The 16,831-nt window shown below is 38.4% G+C and overlaps 1 protein-coding gene across 4 annotated transcripts in view; it reads left to right on the top strand.

The window, feature by feature from the left end:
- The window catches only part of socs6a (suppressor of cytokine signaling 6a), a 38,807-nt gene extending 23,368 nt beyond the window's left edge, over positions 1–15,439 (top strand). For all 4 annotated transcript variants that reach the window (XM_078397811.1, XM_078397810.1, XM_078397812.1 and 1 more), the window contains exon 2: positions 11,160–15,439. In XM_078397811.1, coding sequence (XP_078253937.1) covers positions 11,280–12,893 — 1,614 coding nt within the window. In that variant the 5' untranslated portion in view covers positions 11,160–11,279 and the 3' untranslated portion in view covers positions 12,894–15,439. The remainder of the gene's footprint in view (positions 1–11,159) is intronic.
- The last annotated feature ends 1,392 nt before the right edge of the window (positions 15,440–16,831 follow it).

Here is a 16,831-nt window from a genome sequence, read left to right on the forward strand (position 1 = left end):
TTGGGATTGGAAGATTTTGTTAATGTAGCATGTCTGATATGTGTTATGGCGCAGTTTATCAATGGACTAAAATTCAGTGCATTTTGTATATCTGACTTTGCTACTGGGAAAGTCATAGTGTAAGCACCTATATATATATATATATAGAATGAAATTCTTGTCAATGTTGAGTATCTGTGCGTGTCCTTTTATGGTTGTAGTTGAACTGATCATTATTCACCTGTTGGGAGAGTGATGCTGCCCACCACATCCCGGCCACTTATTTGAGGTGTATGGTGCTGTTTATTTCTGTAAATACAAGTAAGGTGATTGTTTTAGCAGATTATTCCTTCTCTCCAGAGATGCTGTCTGTTCTGCTGAGTTACTCCAGCATTTTGTGTCTACCTTTGATTTAAACCAGCATCTGCAGTTCTTTCCTACATATATTATCAGATCTGTTAGGAGTTGTTGGTCTGCAAAAAAATACATCCTTGTTCTGAAACTCCCGGTATCTCCAAAGAATTATTATGCACTGCCACCAGAAAAATTGGCTCATAGGACTCTGTATCTAGAGAGGGTCTAAGTGACAAGAATATTGCATAGGAAGGAACTGCAGATGCTGGTTTACACCGAAGATAGACACAAAATGCTGGACTAACTCAGTGGGACAGGCAGCATCTCGACAGAGGAATGACTGAGAGTCAGAAATATTGACTTACAGTATAAAACTGTTTTGCGTGGTATCCAGTTAAATCATAAATAAATACAATTAAGTCAGAAGTACAACAGGTAGTGCAAAGATAAACATGAACAGCACAGAATATACCAAGAGAAAGAACCAATTAAAAAGTGCAAGTGTTGCAGCAAGATGGGTTAGGAGATCAGGACTACACCATTAGCTTATGACAGGTCTGTTCTGAAGCCTAATAACAGCAGGGAAGAAGCTATTCATGAATCTGGTGGTGAGTGTTTTCAAGTTTTTGTATCTTTGGCCCAACGGAAGAGAGGAGAAGAGTGAATGACCGGGTTGCAAGTGGTTCATAATCATGGTGGGTGGTTTCCTGAGGTAGCCTGAAGTATTATTTGCTTTTATAAACAGAAATTAGTTTGAGATCGTTTCATACACCACTTGAGCATTGGTGATCAATAGAACTCGCCGCAGGAAGTTGGGGAGAGAAAATGGTGTGGAGCATCTATTTATTGTACTGGTGCCCAAAAAGAGCAACTTTAGTACAACTTAACTTTGTATTTAATGGCCTGTCCAATGAAGTTAAGCATGTCAAATGCCTTCATCACTACCCTACCTACCTGTGTTACCACCTTTGAAGAATTATATACTGGTATCCCTTAGGTTTCTCTGTTCTACAACACTCTGCCCTGCCATTTACTGTACAAGTCCTTGCCTGGTTTAACTTATCAATATCTAACACTTCGTACTTGTTAGAGATAAATTCTATCTGCTAATCTTTAGCCCACTTTCCCAGTTGATTGCGATCCTGTTGTAATCGTGGATAACCTTCTTTACCTTAGTTCCAATTTTGGTGTCATTTGCTTACTAATCCACTTAATGTCAAGAATGTACCTTTCACAGAAATGGTACAGAATGTGAAGGGATTTTTCAACCCATATTCATTTGAGAATTATAAATCGAGTACCTGGAATTGGAGATCGGAAGATATAGCCAGTACCCATATTGTTGAATTGAAAGAGCTATCCATTTATCGTAACTTTGTGCTTTTAAGCCAGTACTGCGGGTTAGATCGGTTTATGCTTCATGTTTGATCAGGCTTGTAAAAATTGCTTTGGAACCATGCACAAATATGATGGTGGTGAAAAGGTTGGTCTATTGCAGGTAAACAGTCAGCAAATTTTGAGGAGGTAGAACATTATATATGCTAGATAAATGGGCACTCAGCAGCAGCATGCGAATCCAGACCAGAGTAGAAACACTTTATTTAAAGGTGAGAAAGTAGTATTGTATGTTTACATGTCAATTATTCATATAGGTATCTGAGCATTGTGACGTTAACTCACATTGGTAGTCTGCAATGAAGTATAACAATTGGCTCTGTAGCTTCTGGGTAAAAAGTTCAATTGTTACAAAATTGGCTCAGGGGCTTCTTTCGCAATCCCTCCAAACAGCACTAGATTTGGATGCATTTCCTGTTTGTGGAATATTACCTCCAGGCCGAGACAAAAAATGTTTTTCATTTCAATGTTCAAAGCAACTTCCTTGCCTATTATAAATTTCAAGCACATTTTATTCTGTAGTGCACAAAAATAAAAAGAATAGGGTAGACAAAATGCTGGAGTAACTCAGTGGGTTAGTAAAAGAATAGGGTCATTAGTCTGACTATGCGATTGAAGTACTAGGGACCTTGCATAAACATGTTAGTAAAGTGGAAAAATGCTCCCATTCTACTGCTTGAATCACAGTAATGCTTTGTTTTACTACTGGTGTGCTAAATTATTAGTAATGGATAGTGTCGCATAAGGTCAGTACAGGAGCAAACAATGTTCTATGGGAAGACATCTTTTAATTAGACCGACTAGGTGTGTTTTAAAATTTATTTGTGTGCAGGTAGAAGGGATTAGAAGGGTCTCAACCCGAAACGTCATCCATTCCTTCTATCCAGAGAAGCTGTCTGCCCTGCTGAGTTACTCCAGCATTTTGTGTCTATCTTAGTTTAATTTGGCATTGTGTTCGGCACAGACACGTGGGCCATGGGGCCTGTTCCCTTGTTGTTCTGCTCTCGTTCATTTCTCAATCTTTCAAGAATGTGGGGGTGATTCAAGAGGATTGGAAGTTGAAGGTTTTATTGTTTTTTTTACTGTTGCTTAAGAGGTCAAAGTTCAGAAGAACATGGTTTAATAAGTAACAGCAAACAGATTTGTTAATGGCAAATTATGCAAACTCAATTTAAACAAACTCGAGTCCTTCAAATCAATGAGGTTTCAATCAATATAACTAACAAAAGATGGTTGATAAAAAGTTGTTAGGAAATTGAAACCAATGAGAGTAAAAGGACATTGGCAGTTTGATTATAAAATTTGGTATGGGACAAAAACTGTATGATTGTGCTTTACAGCTGTTTCAAACTGCGGGAGGTATTCGGGCTGGTCCTCCCATGGGCTGTAGGCAGGCTATTCCTATTGTCTCTATTTTTACAGCAGTTTTAACATGTACCTTCTTTGTTTAAATTATTTTCACCTGTACAAAATTCTGAATCAGAGGTTAGGAGCATAAGAGGAAGCTTTTATAAATCATTGGTGAATGTGACATGGACATTTGGGTACACTTCTGCATTCTTCACAGTCTGGAGGGTACCAAGGCCGAAGAGAATGCAGAGGGAAGATTTATTAGAATGCACTCAAGGGCAAGGAAAGAAATTGAGTTATGTGGAGTGATTAGACAGCTTTGGAATATTACAGCAGAGAAGTTTAATGGGGGCATTTGTAATTATGTAGTATTTTAATTGAACGGAGAGTGGAAAAATATTTTATGCTGGATAGTTAACCAAGGATTACAGATCCAAGGTAAATGGCAGGAATATTATTCATAATCAGTAGATTAGTTCTCTATTCTGGGTGTCTAATTTCGCCCCACTTAACTGAATTCACAAATTCCTGAGCTCAAGCTTTTTACTTGGATGATCACCAATCATGAGAAATCTATTCTCCCCAAATATTTGGCAGACCATTAATTTTATTGAAACAAAACTATCACAGGCAGAAGAGTGAGCTAATTTGATGTAATTGAGTTTTGATTCTGATGTATTTGTTTGTAATCATATTCCAGTATCTAGTATTTTAATTTTTTAAGCAGTCATAATAGTTACAAATAACTTTGTCCACTCCGCAGCATCCTCCTCCCCCGAGTCAACGACCAACTTGCACTTTGAACTCTGGGGAAGAAGAGGGAGGAGGAGGTGGTGGCATTAGAAGGGGGAAATGGAAAAGGCGGCGGCCGACCGGGCGCGACAAGGTGGCAGCTAGCGAGAGGGGAGGGAGCCCCATGGTGACCAAGGGCGCCCTATCGGTGGCAGCAGCCATTGGCACCCAATTGTAAGATTAAAAGACATAAGTTCTGGAGTAACTTAGTATGTCAGTCAGCATTTCTGACGAACGTGGATAGGTGATGTTTTGGGTCGGAACCCTTCAGTTTGATTGAGTCATTTTCAGTCACCAACAACTGCAGTTCTTTGTTTCTGCCTATTTTTAAGGTGATTCTGACGTGTAAAATCTGACTTGCATAGGGGTTTACAGAACGCTTCCAGTTTACAGTTGGGGAGTGTCTGTACAATCACTGCTTTAATACATTATATGGAGCAGCCAATTTCCCCACGGCTGGGGCCCTGCTAAAAACATGTGATGACGAAGAAATAACATTTTTTATTATGATGACAGTGGATTGATATTGACCCAATTGCTGTTCAAGTTAATGACATGGTATTTTTTGCATGCAGTGGAGAGGTTTCTTTAACGAGTTGTCAGAAAGATGAAGATAAAGTAATCTCTAGGAATAACCTTGGTGTGGCAGTCTAAATTTGGTGCTCAAATCTTTGAATGTCACTTGAACAAACTCCATGACTCCAGGAGGAGAATGCGAACTGTAGTCCAAAATGCTTCGGCAGTTATGGTACATTTCAATAATTTAAACGTAGAGTGTTCCCATTCGTAATAAAATGGAAAACATGTTCCAAGAATATATCCTTTTAAACATAGAATTTTATGTTAAAAAAAATTCCTTCTCGATCATCTTAGGCTCTTAATTATTCTAGAATGCACATTATATTATATAATTTATACATTTTGTGAGTTAAACATTTGTGTGTTTATGGACAGATGTCGTTTCAGATTGGGATCTTTTTTCAGACTAATCAGTCAAGACCTTCCATCAGTTGGAATTGGTCTGAAGAATGCTCCCAACATGACCCGACCTTTTCCCTGTCCATTCTCTCCACAGATGCTGCCTGCCTGACCTGCTGTGTTCCTCCAGCATTTTGTGTTTTGCTCAAAATTCCAGCATTTAGTTTATTGTGTCTCTGTGTTCATATGCTGGGTGAATGTACACCCTTTTTTTAAACCTGTGTGTAAATGCAACGTATGCAGAAAATAGGAATAAAAAACTGATTTTTTAAAATTTAAGTTCTGACCTGGTCTTGAGGTGGGTTCGAAAAAGTTCTTATTCAGCAAAACATGGTGGTGACCGTGAAGAAGCACTGAATAAGCATTAATAAGATCTGTTGCTGTTCATTCATATACAAAAACATTATTGCGCAAATAGCAATATATCATCTCACACATAACGCTTGTTAGAAGGTGTCATTACCATCACTAATGAAACTATTATTAAATCTCTGGCTGAATGAATTTTCTTCATGACTTTTTTAGTCATGAGGTCTGACCTAGTTCTGAAGGTTCTCTTGGCACACATGAAATAACAAATTTCTATCTCATCAGTTGGAGTGAAACAGTCCATCCAACCAATATTTTTGCAGGCTTTTTATTAAAAAGGTGTATGATGATCCTGAAAATTAGGTTATTTTAAAAAAATGGACATGCATAAAAAGCTGATCTTACCAATCACCCCACAACCACACCATCCATGTAACTACTGAACATTCACCTTCATCACTGTTTACTTATGCACATTGCATCTTCAGCACGGTGCTCCAAGGCTTTTGCATCAGGCTGGAGTTTAATAAATATTTGTAATCGGGAGATAACAAGTTATGTTGAACTAAAAAGTTAGAAGGAAAGTTATGCTTCAATTGTATTGCAATCTGGTTAGATCACACATGGAGTAACTCTTTTTTATTGCTGCATTATGTATAAAGTAAAAAAGGTTTCAAAAAGCACAAAAAATATGATTTCAATGGATGACATCAGATATGAGATTATATCCATCATGAAAGTTTAATTAGTTTTGGATTCATTTATCTTACTGAGATGTCAGAGCTGTGACCCAGTAAAGTCTTTAAAATGATGAAATGTATATTTGATAGCGCTGACTAGAAAAATGTTCACTATTCTGGGCAAGAGCAAAGTTAGATCAATGTAAAATGACCACCAGATAATTGCATAACAAAATCAGAAGAAATCTATTTCCCCCGAGAGTACTAAAAATGGATCTCGTTACCAGCTGAGGCAGATAGCATATTTTAAACCTTCGGTTAAGTTGGAAAACCAAATAAATGCCAGCATGGGTGAGATGGGCTCAGTAACTTTGTTGTGTGTGCTTTGTATTGTTTTATGGTATCTTGTTCTTCGATTACCTGACTGGATGTATTGAATTTCTCAAGGAAAGTAAGCATTAAAAAGATCCAACTTGGTTTCTTTGTGGATTTCTTGGATCTGGTTAAGGGCAGTGGGTGTCCCCTTTACCGTACCCCTTTTCTGCTTCACCCGCCATGATCGCCGCCTGCCATCTGCCTCTCCCTTCTGGTGCCTAAATTCTTACCCATGTTTGACAGATTAAATTTATTTGTTTGGGGTGTTTGAGGGTGTGCCTATTGTAGGTCCCAAAAGCTATTGAAGGTGTGCAATTCAGCTGCCAGTTAGTATCTGTTCTTTAACATATTCATTTTCCCTACCTTTGAAATCTGCTCCATGCGGACTTGTATTGACTATGTAACATACTGTTATTTCTATTATACGTCCAATATACACAGACTTGCCATTAATTTATTTGTTGTCACTCCCTTTGAACTCCACTGCGTACGAAGTTCAGAGGACGACAGCTCGTATCAATTATCAATATATTCATTGTCCTTACCTTGACACATGTGGCTCTCAGAAGCCACTAGCCGGTATTTGCTAGGAACACATTCACTGACAATATCTTTGTATTCCGTTTCATGCAGAACCGAGAAGTTGAATCCAGTGTCAGTTACATAGAAAATATAGAAACATAGAAAATAGGTGCAGGAGGAGGTCATTGGCCCTTCGAGCCAGCACGGTTATTAACATATTAAGCATTTTTTGTACCCCGTTGTGTACAGAACCAAGAAGTCGCGACTTTTGTATAATGTAAGAATAAAGTATAGATCCTGTAACTAACACACCAATTTACCTCACCTTTGTACTTCCTCAGTTGTTATCTTTTTGGTATATAAATGTCCTGCTGTACCGAATTAATTTTGGAGTTGTGATCACAGCCTTTGACTGAGACACTTCTCCCCTTGTGCAAGTAAAACCCACTGTTGATGGTTAATCTTGTAGTTCCTTGAGTCTTATTAAAGAGTCGACTTTGTCTCTATCAATCAGGCTGCGTTGCTCTGGATGGTGTTGAGTTTCTTGAGAATCAAATTCCATCATGCTCTTGACTTGTTTCATATACATGGTGGAAGGGCATTGTGGAATCAGAGGTGACCTCTGACAACCACAACTATCATGCTTAGCATGAAATATGACTCCAACCATTGAAGTGCTTTCCTCTAGATGCCCACTGACCTCAATTTTTATCAGTTTGTCTTGATGCCCTATTTGTTCGAATTATGTATTAATTTTAAGGGCAGTCTCTTTCTTAGCTGTGGTACATTTTTGATTGATAATTGATGGAGTTTACCAAAGGCTTTCCCTGTAAAATCTGGTCAGGTTTACAGCAGATTTCCCAAAGGCAGGAATGATGCATGGTGCAGTCACGTCTAGAGTTGAATGCCCAATAGCTACCCAAAAGTTTGGACTCTTGAAGTGAAAGGGAGCATCGTAGGATTCAACTTCATGCGGTTTTTTTCCAATGATCACATATATAGTCGCATTCCTGAATTTTATTCTATTTGTTCCCACAAGGAACCAGTGTGAATGGTGGATTTTGGTTTGTAATGTATATATTAGAATCAAGTAAAGTGGTGTGTAATGGGCACTGGCAGCTTAACAAATGAATGAAGAGAATATTGAATGGTAACTTGGAATAAGACAAAATAAAACATTTATCATGGGTGGAAGACAACATTTAAAATACATAGTAGGTTCACAATCCAAATAGGGAAAAGATAAACACATTTGTTAGGATTTTTATTCAAAATGTGGAAGTCAAGTCAAGTCAAATTTGACTTGACTTGACTTCCACATTTTGAATAAAAATCCTAACAAATTTGTTAGTTGGATACATAAGTGCCTGTTTTTGTGGACTTATTAATCATAAAAATGATTGAAATCAACTTATATTGACTTATATAGGTCACATCAACCAGATGCATCTGTGCGTAATTGATCAGAAACATTGACATTGTTTCTCTTCCCACAGCTGTGGCCTGACCTGCTGAATATCTCCAGCATTTTTTAGCTGTTCTCATATTATTTTGTTATGTGCGTCTCCTTAAAGGGACACTGCTGATATCAGGGTGGCCTGTTTCAGAACTTGCTGCATGCCACACAATCACCTTATATGTTCAGAGTATGCGGAAACTAGCGGGACGTGTTTTCCTCCTGCGTGTAGGTGCAGAGAAAATCATTCTATGGCTGCCCCAGTGATACAGCCAGCAGTCCATTAGGCCTCTGGTTGTAGGAATGTTATTGGTGGACTGAGGCTTGGGGTTGTTGTCATTTGGGTGGTGTGTAAGTGTGTGGGAGATCTTTTAAAATGAAAGCAACACTTGTCTTCATCTAAGAACATGGTGCAAAATTTTGAAATGTCTTCCATCGTGGCTTTAAGCTGTGGCTATTCTTACTGCTGGAGGACTAATTTCCATCTATTACATTCATCTAATGGCAGTCTTGGCGGGTTTCCTTACCCCATGGTGCACAGGATCACCCTTGTAGCCTCTACCTCATTCACCAAGATGTCTGAAGAAGGGTCTCGACATTTTGTGATACCTTCGATTTGTACCAGCATCTGCAGTTTATTTCCCTCACCAAGATTCATGTTCCTTTGGGTGAATCTTGATGCTCTCTCCCTTCCTGTTTGTTCCTCCTTGTCCATGGCAACTGTAGTGTATTTTCCTGGTGTCCGGTAGACAAAAGGATCGTGCTTTTAAAGGGCCGACTTGGTTCTCATTTGGTGTGCCGCAAAATGTTTACTGGTGCATTTAATGGAGCCTCAGCCTATCAGGAACTGCACAGATCCCATTTTATCATATTTTTCACCACTTTCACAATTTTATGTGGTGAAATCAATTGTGCTGTAATGTGAAATGAAATTCACAATTAGTGCATTTAGTGCATTAGTAAAAGGGTGAAATCATTTCTCTAGTCAACAGAGTTTTGATGAATGATCTATTTGAAGTGTTCGGTAGACACAATGCTGGAGGAACTCAGCGAGTCAGGCAGCATCTCCAGAGAGAAGGAATGGGAAGGAGTCTGCAGTTTTGGGTCGAGACCCATCTTCAGACAACCAGCATCTGCAGTTTTTTTCCTACACTACTTGAAGTGTTACCCTCTTCATTGTTTAGGTTTGCTGTGTCTTTTCAAAATAAAATTCATCACACTTTCAATTTTCAATCTAGTCTCTCTAACCTAGTCACAGCTTCCTCCCAGTAACTTTCAGGGTCTCGAACCACCCGAACCGCAACCCTATCTCAGAGTGCGTGTAAAATCTGTCAAGTTACTCTTCAATAGTACCCTTGATATATTGCACTTGAAAGTGTTCTCACAATGAACTTAGATGCAAATTGAATGAGTTGTGTGTTTATAATCTAGGTAATCTTGACACCCTTTTGTTTGACAAGAGTTGATCCACATATTGGTAGTCATTTGGCCCGCCTAGTCCATGGATGAGTGAGCACTCATCTGAATTAATCCTATTTTCCAGCATTTGGCTGGTAGCCTTGCATATCGAGTTGGCACTTAAATTCTGTGCTTTGATGTTGATTTGGATACATCAATATACCAGAGCCAGATCCACCTATCCTGCTCTCACTATGCTAGGATAAAGAGATCTTATTTCTGTGTTAGCAAGGTTGTGCATTCTTTGCTGTAGTTAATTTTTTTCTGTACGCTAATTACTCTTTGTTGCATCTGCAGGGAAAGTATTGTGTTTCAGCCACCACATAGATGACTATATGTAAATTAACATTTTGCAGTAATTGGAAACTTAATTTGGACGTAATGTACCCTAATTACTCCTTGTCATTTATCGAGGTCCTCCAATGTTGGAAAATGTCTGACCTTCAATGGAATCCTTGCACGGTTCATGAATGCAATAAAAATGCATCTTTGTGAGCGCATCCATGGCAGCCTGTTTCCCAGCACGTAGCAGTTCCAGTCACAGCTCTGCTGCCCATTCATTTCACCAAAACAAATAATAGGGGGAGGTGGGGAGAGGGAGGTAGGCAAGTAAGTGTCAGGGTCACTCTAAGCAGTATGTGGCTGTTTGATGAAAACTAAAGTTTTTTTTTTAGAGTTTTTGTAAATGGAGAGTTTTGAGAGTTTTGTTAGCTGCAAAAGCTCAAGTTTGTTGTCTTAATTGCTTGCAGAATCATTTATAAATCATTGTTGAGCCAAGTTTGGTACGGATTCCAGTCAGTTAACTTAATTTCAGTCACTGTTGGCATAATTACTTTATTTAATCCTCATACAGCATTTGTTTTGTGTTTGCAAATGTTACTTTTCCGCTCTGTCTGCACTGAACACATTGCATTTATTTCAGAACAGACATCTTTCATTGCTGCAGGCAAGTTGAGGTTTCTCATGCTGGCAGCCTATTCACTTCCTCTCGGCTGATTTGTCTTGTGACATTTCTGTTCTTTGAGCAACCGAGGACTCGGGCCTGAACAGTTCTGCCCTTATTTCAGTTAGGGGAAATGCTCCCACCCCTCGTTTTGCAGCTGTGTTTGGTGAGGTTTGCACTTTAATGTTACATTGTGAGTGATTCATAATGCATCACAGTAGATTATAGATTGTAATAAATCATAGGAGGTTTTGTAGAGCACTTATGTCAAAACAAACTCTGTATATTGAATTTAACAATTGTCCAAAGCAAAGTCAAAGCAGACACAGCCATGTCAGTAATTTCAATTGTTAGGCACAATGCTCTTTCACAAGGGAAAGTTGAAGATTTTGGTGCGGGGTTTTGTAAATTATATAGCCAATCTAAATCAATCAGAAGAGATTTGGGTAAAGTTTGTGCCTTGTTAATAGCAATAAGCTTGAAAAATTGACATGATCTAAACCTGCTCATTATGTCCATTTTTAAAAAAAATTATGAAATGTAATGAAATGTTTGTGTACTTTTGCAGGTGATGGGAACTACGACGTTTACCTGTGATGTAGATGAAGACGAGTACGCTGGCTAGATTGATCCAAAGAGCATCATTGGAGCCATTGCAGTGCAAAAGGATTTGCACGCCCTTGCCAAGATGAAGAAAATCAGCCTTAAAACAATAAAAAAATCCTTCAACTTGAACAAAGGCAAAGACGAAAATGAATTTGTGGTAATGCAGCAGCCATCACTTGTTCATGATTTTGGGAAAGAGGACTCTCTGTTTAGCTGTTATGGGAAAGATTTAACTGGTAACGATCTAAACAAAACAGAGGAGGATGATAAAGGGCCAAAAAATAAAGCAAAAGGCGAAGGATTGATGGGTACACTGAAAAGGAGGCTTTCTGCAAAGCAGAAACAGAAGTCGAAAGGGAGTTCACCATCTGTCAGCTTTGTGGAGAACGATCGATTTTCCTCCTCTTCAACCCCAGCGAGCATTAATGATTTGAGAGCGCAAAGACCCTTACGGTCCACGTCACTTCGTGGCCACCATTACAGTCCTACCCCTTGGCCTTTGCGGTCAACGAGCTCTGAAGAGACTTGCATTAAGATGGAGGGCAAGGTCAAAGCATTGGTCCATAATAATAGCCCAAACCAAGCGTTAAGTGGAGTTCGTAGGGAGTTCCATGACATGCAAACAGATCACGTGTTTCAGGAACAGAACAACACAATGAAAGAAATTGACTCCCAAAATGGCAACTCCCATCCGGATATTGATGAATCGTGCCATCTTCCTGTCGTAATTGGATTAATGCCTCAGAACTATATTCAGTACACAATGCCTTTAGATGAGGGAATGTATCCTATGGAAGGGTCATGTAGCTATTGTCTTGACAATCCATTGCCAATGGAAGTTGCTTCAGTGCCATCCCACGTATGCAGTAGCACACTACAGACAGATGATGGGCATATGGTTTCCGATTTAGTGGTTTCTTCTGATATATTCTTGGACCCGCCTGTTAATGGTCTTTTGATTGGTACAACAGGTGTTATCTTGCAGAATTCAAGATCTAATCACGTTGATATTCCTCCACTGTCTCCACTCCTACCTCCAGGTTCCAATCAAATGCAGTTAACGTTTCCTGGGTTTATCAGCACAGCAGCTCATGTAGCAGAGAGAGTTCGCCTTCATTTAAACTTTGATCCAAATTCTGCTCCTGGAGTGGGAAGAGTTTATGACTCTATACAAAATCATGGCCCAATGGTGGTCACAAGTCTCACTGAAGAGCTGAAAAAGCTTGCAAGACAAGGATGGTACTGGGGCCCCATAACACGGTGGGAGGCAGAAGAGAAGCTTGCCAATGTGCCTGATGGATCTTTTCTTGTGCGTGATAGTTCTGATGACCGATATCTTTTAAGCCTGAGTTTTCGTTCACAGGGCAAAACTCTTCACACTAGAATAGAACACTCGAATGGCAGGTTTAGCTTCTATGAACAGCCGGATGTGGAAGGACACACATCCATCGTAGAGCTGATTGAACATTCAATTAAAGACTCTGAAAATGGAGCATTTTGCTATTCCAGGTCTCGCCTACCTGGCTCTGCAACCTATCCTGTAAGGCTAACAAACCCAGTTTCACGGTTCATGCAAGTCCGTTCACTACAGTATCTGTGCCGTTTTGTTATTCGCCAATACACTCGAATAGACTTAATTCAAAAATTGCCTCTGCCAAACAAAATGAAGGATTATTTGCAGGAGAAGCACTACTGAAAAGTTTTGAAGTCTTGCAGATTGCACTTTTGGAACTGGAATGCATTGGAATATTTAAAAAATATATAATTTATCAAAATTTAGCTGAAAATGTTTCCTTGTTTATTTGGAGGTGTTCCTTTATTTTGTAATCACAGGCCTCTGTTCTTTAATCAATTCCACCAGTACCCCTCCTGCAGTCCATTCTCCATATATTTAGCCCATTTGCAAAGTAAAGAATTCACGCAATTTTTCATGTTGAGGTCTAACAATAGTTTCTTAACCTATGAAAAAATTCTGAGGCTTGTTCAACCCTATTCTTTGTACATTTTACACTATTAACTGCAGGTTTCTATCCTTACCATCTGGATCTACATCAGAGTCAATGGAATAAACTCCCAGAAGCTGCCAGATAAACCAATGCTATGGACAGTTCTAACCATTTTGTTTTTCAAGCACTTTTTTTCATTGAATTCCCAATAATTGGTAATGATATCAAAGGTATTGAAGGTTTGGCCAATAATTGTTTAGCTTAATTGTTTATATATTGAAATTAAATTAATACCATGGCATATTCTCGATATATTACATTTAAAAAATCTGGTTCTGCCATGTTAAAGTCAGTGCTTCTATTCAGAGTTAACTATGCTCAAAATGACCTCCCAGGGCAAAGTGCACCAAATAATACCTGGGCAATTTATCTGCTTTTAAAATCAAGCTATGATTTCTTTAAAAAACAAAAATGCTTAATGGAGAAAACAACAACACAATGTGTTCAATGCAGCAAATGGACAGAGGGCTCATAGATCTGTGTACAATTTGCTGTTTATTTGTGTTGGCATATTTAGCCAAACAGCAGCTGGCAGCCTGAAAGTTCACACCTTGTGCCACTCTCCCTGCATACAATATACCCTGTTTCTCTTTCTTACAATCTTTCGCTGTGCAGACCTGCGCATAAGTCCAAAAATATTGGGGGGGTTTTCTTTTGATTGTACTTTTTGTTCTTCCTTAATCTGTTGTCCTAAAGATACAATTTTCTAAACTTTGACCTTTTTTTACATTTGTTCACATTTTGTGTTTGATTTGAAAGGTTGTCATCGAATACCTTTTTATCGTAAAGCACAACATAGATTTATTTTTGCACGCCCTAGTTTGCACATAAGATTCTTGTGCCAGTTTGTGCTTGCTATCCCAGGACCAATTTTGTAAAGGGCCGTCATGCCCGTATTTTGATTTGTAGTCGAAAATCCAATGGGACACCATATTGACATCAGTAAATTTTGATGTATTGTTCCTGGTTTTAAAGGAAACCATTCAGCTTTATGTGCATCCTTCAAATTTTGTGCTTTTTGTTTAAAGTTGCAGGGCACTCATTTCTATGCGGTAATACAGAATAATTTTTGAATTCCTTTGTTTTCAGTTATACGAGTTGTTATTTTGAAATCATGTTTGAGGACTTTTAAGTAATTGTTCAATGTATCTGTGTCCTTGTTACCATCAGGTAAAGATTGATTATTCATGCCATAAGATAAATGGGATGTTTTTTGTGTTTTTTAATGGGTTGGTTATTATTCCTGTAGTTCATTTGTATTTCAATAGACCAACTGACTGAAATTTGTTAATCATTTCTTTCCTTTATTTTCCTCCAATTGTTCAAGTACTTTGTGCACTTTTAGGTTGTGTTCAGTTTCATATTTCCCTGTATTGCCATATAGAAATCCTGTGTAGTGTACAGACAAAATTGTCCCTATAAAATGATTTGTAATATGCCAGTTCTTAGTGTGCATTGTCATTCATCACTCAGTGCAGCATATTGTTCCCATTTGTTCTTTCACCAAATGCTGTGAGTCATGCGGGTGATAAACCATTTGTATATTCAGGGATCACCAAATCTGAAACCACAAGGTTAAAGCCAACCAGTTGAAAATGATTATTTTATTGGCTTTCATTGACTTATGGAATTCATTGTACAAAATCTTCAATGCTCAATAACGTTCCGCTTTAAATGATGAATTTGGCAATTTTTATACCTGCGGCTTCCCTATTCAGCCTTAAGGTTGGAAACCTTTCATTTGTTCAGTCTCTCGGGCAGACCCACTGTGCAGTGTAGTGGCAAGTGTGATAGAGTGCTCATTAGATGAGTTTGATTAGAAATCAGTGATAACACAGTGCTGTTCCTCCACCCTCATGTGAGGCAAAAGCTATGATTCTGACTGAACCATAAATTCACCAGTTGTAGTCCAATTTTCCAAAAATGTTGATGCTCTGGTGACTAATCGTGTACTCAGAGCCACCCTATTAGATAGACAGATTGAAGGGATTGTTATTCTAAATCCGAGAAGTGTTTCTTTGTCAGACTGCCTCTCAATCTCTGGCATTAAATCTGCAATTGGTGATTATTAGTGATCTGAGGAAAAACAGGAAGAGATGTTATCACTGAAAGATAAGACTTGTTCTACATAAAGTGACCTTATTGCAGATTTAGGAGAAATGTCATGGTAAAATAATAGGATGTAATTCTATTTTAATATTCTTCCCTGTCTGTGCAAGTGAAAATCCCTTTTTCATTGCAGCGATACGATAGAACTTTATTTATCCCAGGAAGGAAATTGATCATTCCCTCCTGGGATAAATAAAGTTCTATCGTATCGTTGCAAAGAAAAAAAGGATCTTCACATGCACAGACAGGGAAGAATATTAAAATAGGATTATATCCTATTATTTTGCCATGACATTTCTCCTAAATCTGCAATAAGCTACTGAAGTAAATGAACAACTGATTATTATATTCTTTTATTAAGTGGCCCAAGGATATAATTGCCCATCCACATGTTTTTGGAGAGCCAGAAAAGTATCCACAGTAGATATTTTTTCCATTCGCAGCCCTTTGTGTTTCAACTATTTCACAATCTTCTCTCTATTGAGCTTGGTGACGTGGAAAAGGAAAAAAGTATTCTGTTAGTATCAGCACAAAGCAAAAGCGTACTGACGCATTGGCTGTGGGCAAGTCGGAAACCCCTCGTGTGGCACAATCATATCCTCTGCACTTAGCTATTGCAGTTCAGGGAGCAAAGATATATTGATTTAAAACATTTACATAAGTTCCTGCACTGAAGATTACTTCCAAATCATCTGCAAGTCAATTTGCTATATACTTTGACACCAAAAAGCTTTCAAAATCAGAAATATCTGATCTTCACTCATGTCCAAGAATGGATTTTAGGTTGCTAATTGTACTTTGACACTGAATGTGTTATGTAAAAGGGAGCTGGTGATTTTAAAAAAAAAAGAATGCTGATCCTCAATATAGAAAAAAAAGTTTGAACAATGCTCCCCCCCCCTCTTTTTAATTGCTTATTAGCAAAATTAAAGTTCTAAGAATTTGGTTTAATTAGAGACCTATGGTCATTATCGAAGGGCAAAATCAGAAGATGAAAATCTGAAATCAAAACGGAAAATGTTGGAAACATTCAGCAAGTCCAACTGGAAAGAAAACACAATCAGATCAAAGATCCTTTGTCAGGTTTTGATTAATTTGATTTTGTTTCTCCTTCCGCAGATGCAGTTTGACCTGTGTGTTTCCAATATTTCATGTTTTTATTCAGTTAGTTATTCTGGTATTTTCCAGTCCAAAGAAGCTTTGAAAATTCCATGGCACATGCTGCCTCTGTTAATTTCAATTACAACCATCTCTTTCACCTGACTCCGGCCCTACCATTGATGACTGTCGTCTCTCACCTTTGCTCTCTGGAGCTCCCTCATCACATCACATCCCCTCTGTACCTTTTTTTCTTTGCTGCTTGACTCCCATGGGCCAATAATTGAGGTGAATAATGAAGACATTTTTGTGTTTTCTGTAATCATAGTCCATTGATGTTTACAACTTGTAGCAGGAACAGCAGTTTGAGAGGACAGTTCATCACTTGAGCTTTTTTACTGCTCAGCTGGCTGTGTTGACT

This window comes from Rhinoraja longicauda, chromosome 4 (assembly GCF_053455715.1).
Source record: "Rhinoraja longicauda isolate Sanriku21f chromosome 4, sRhiLon1.1, whole genome shotgun sequence".
Lineage (NCBI taxonomy): Eukaryota > Metazoa > Chordata > Chondrichthyes > Rajiformes > Arhynchobatidae > Rhinoraja > Rhinoraja longicauda.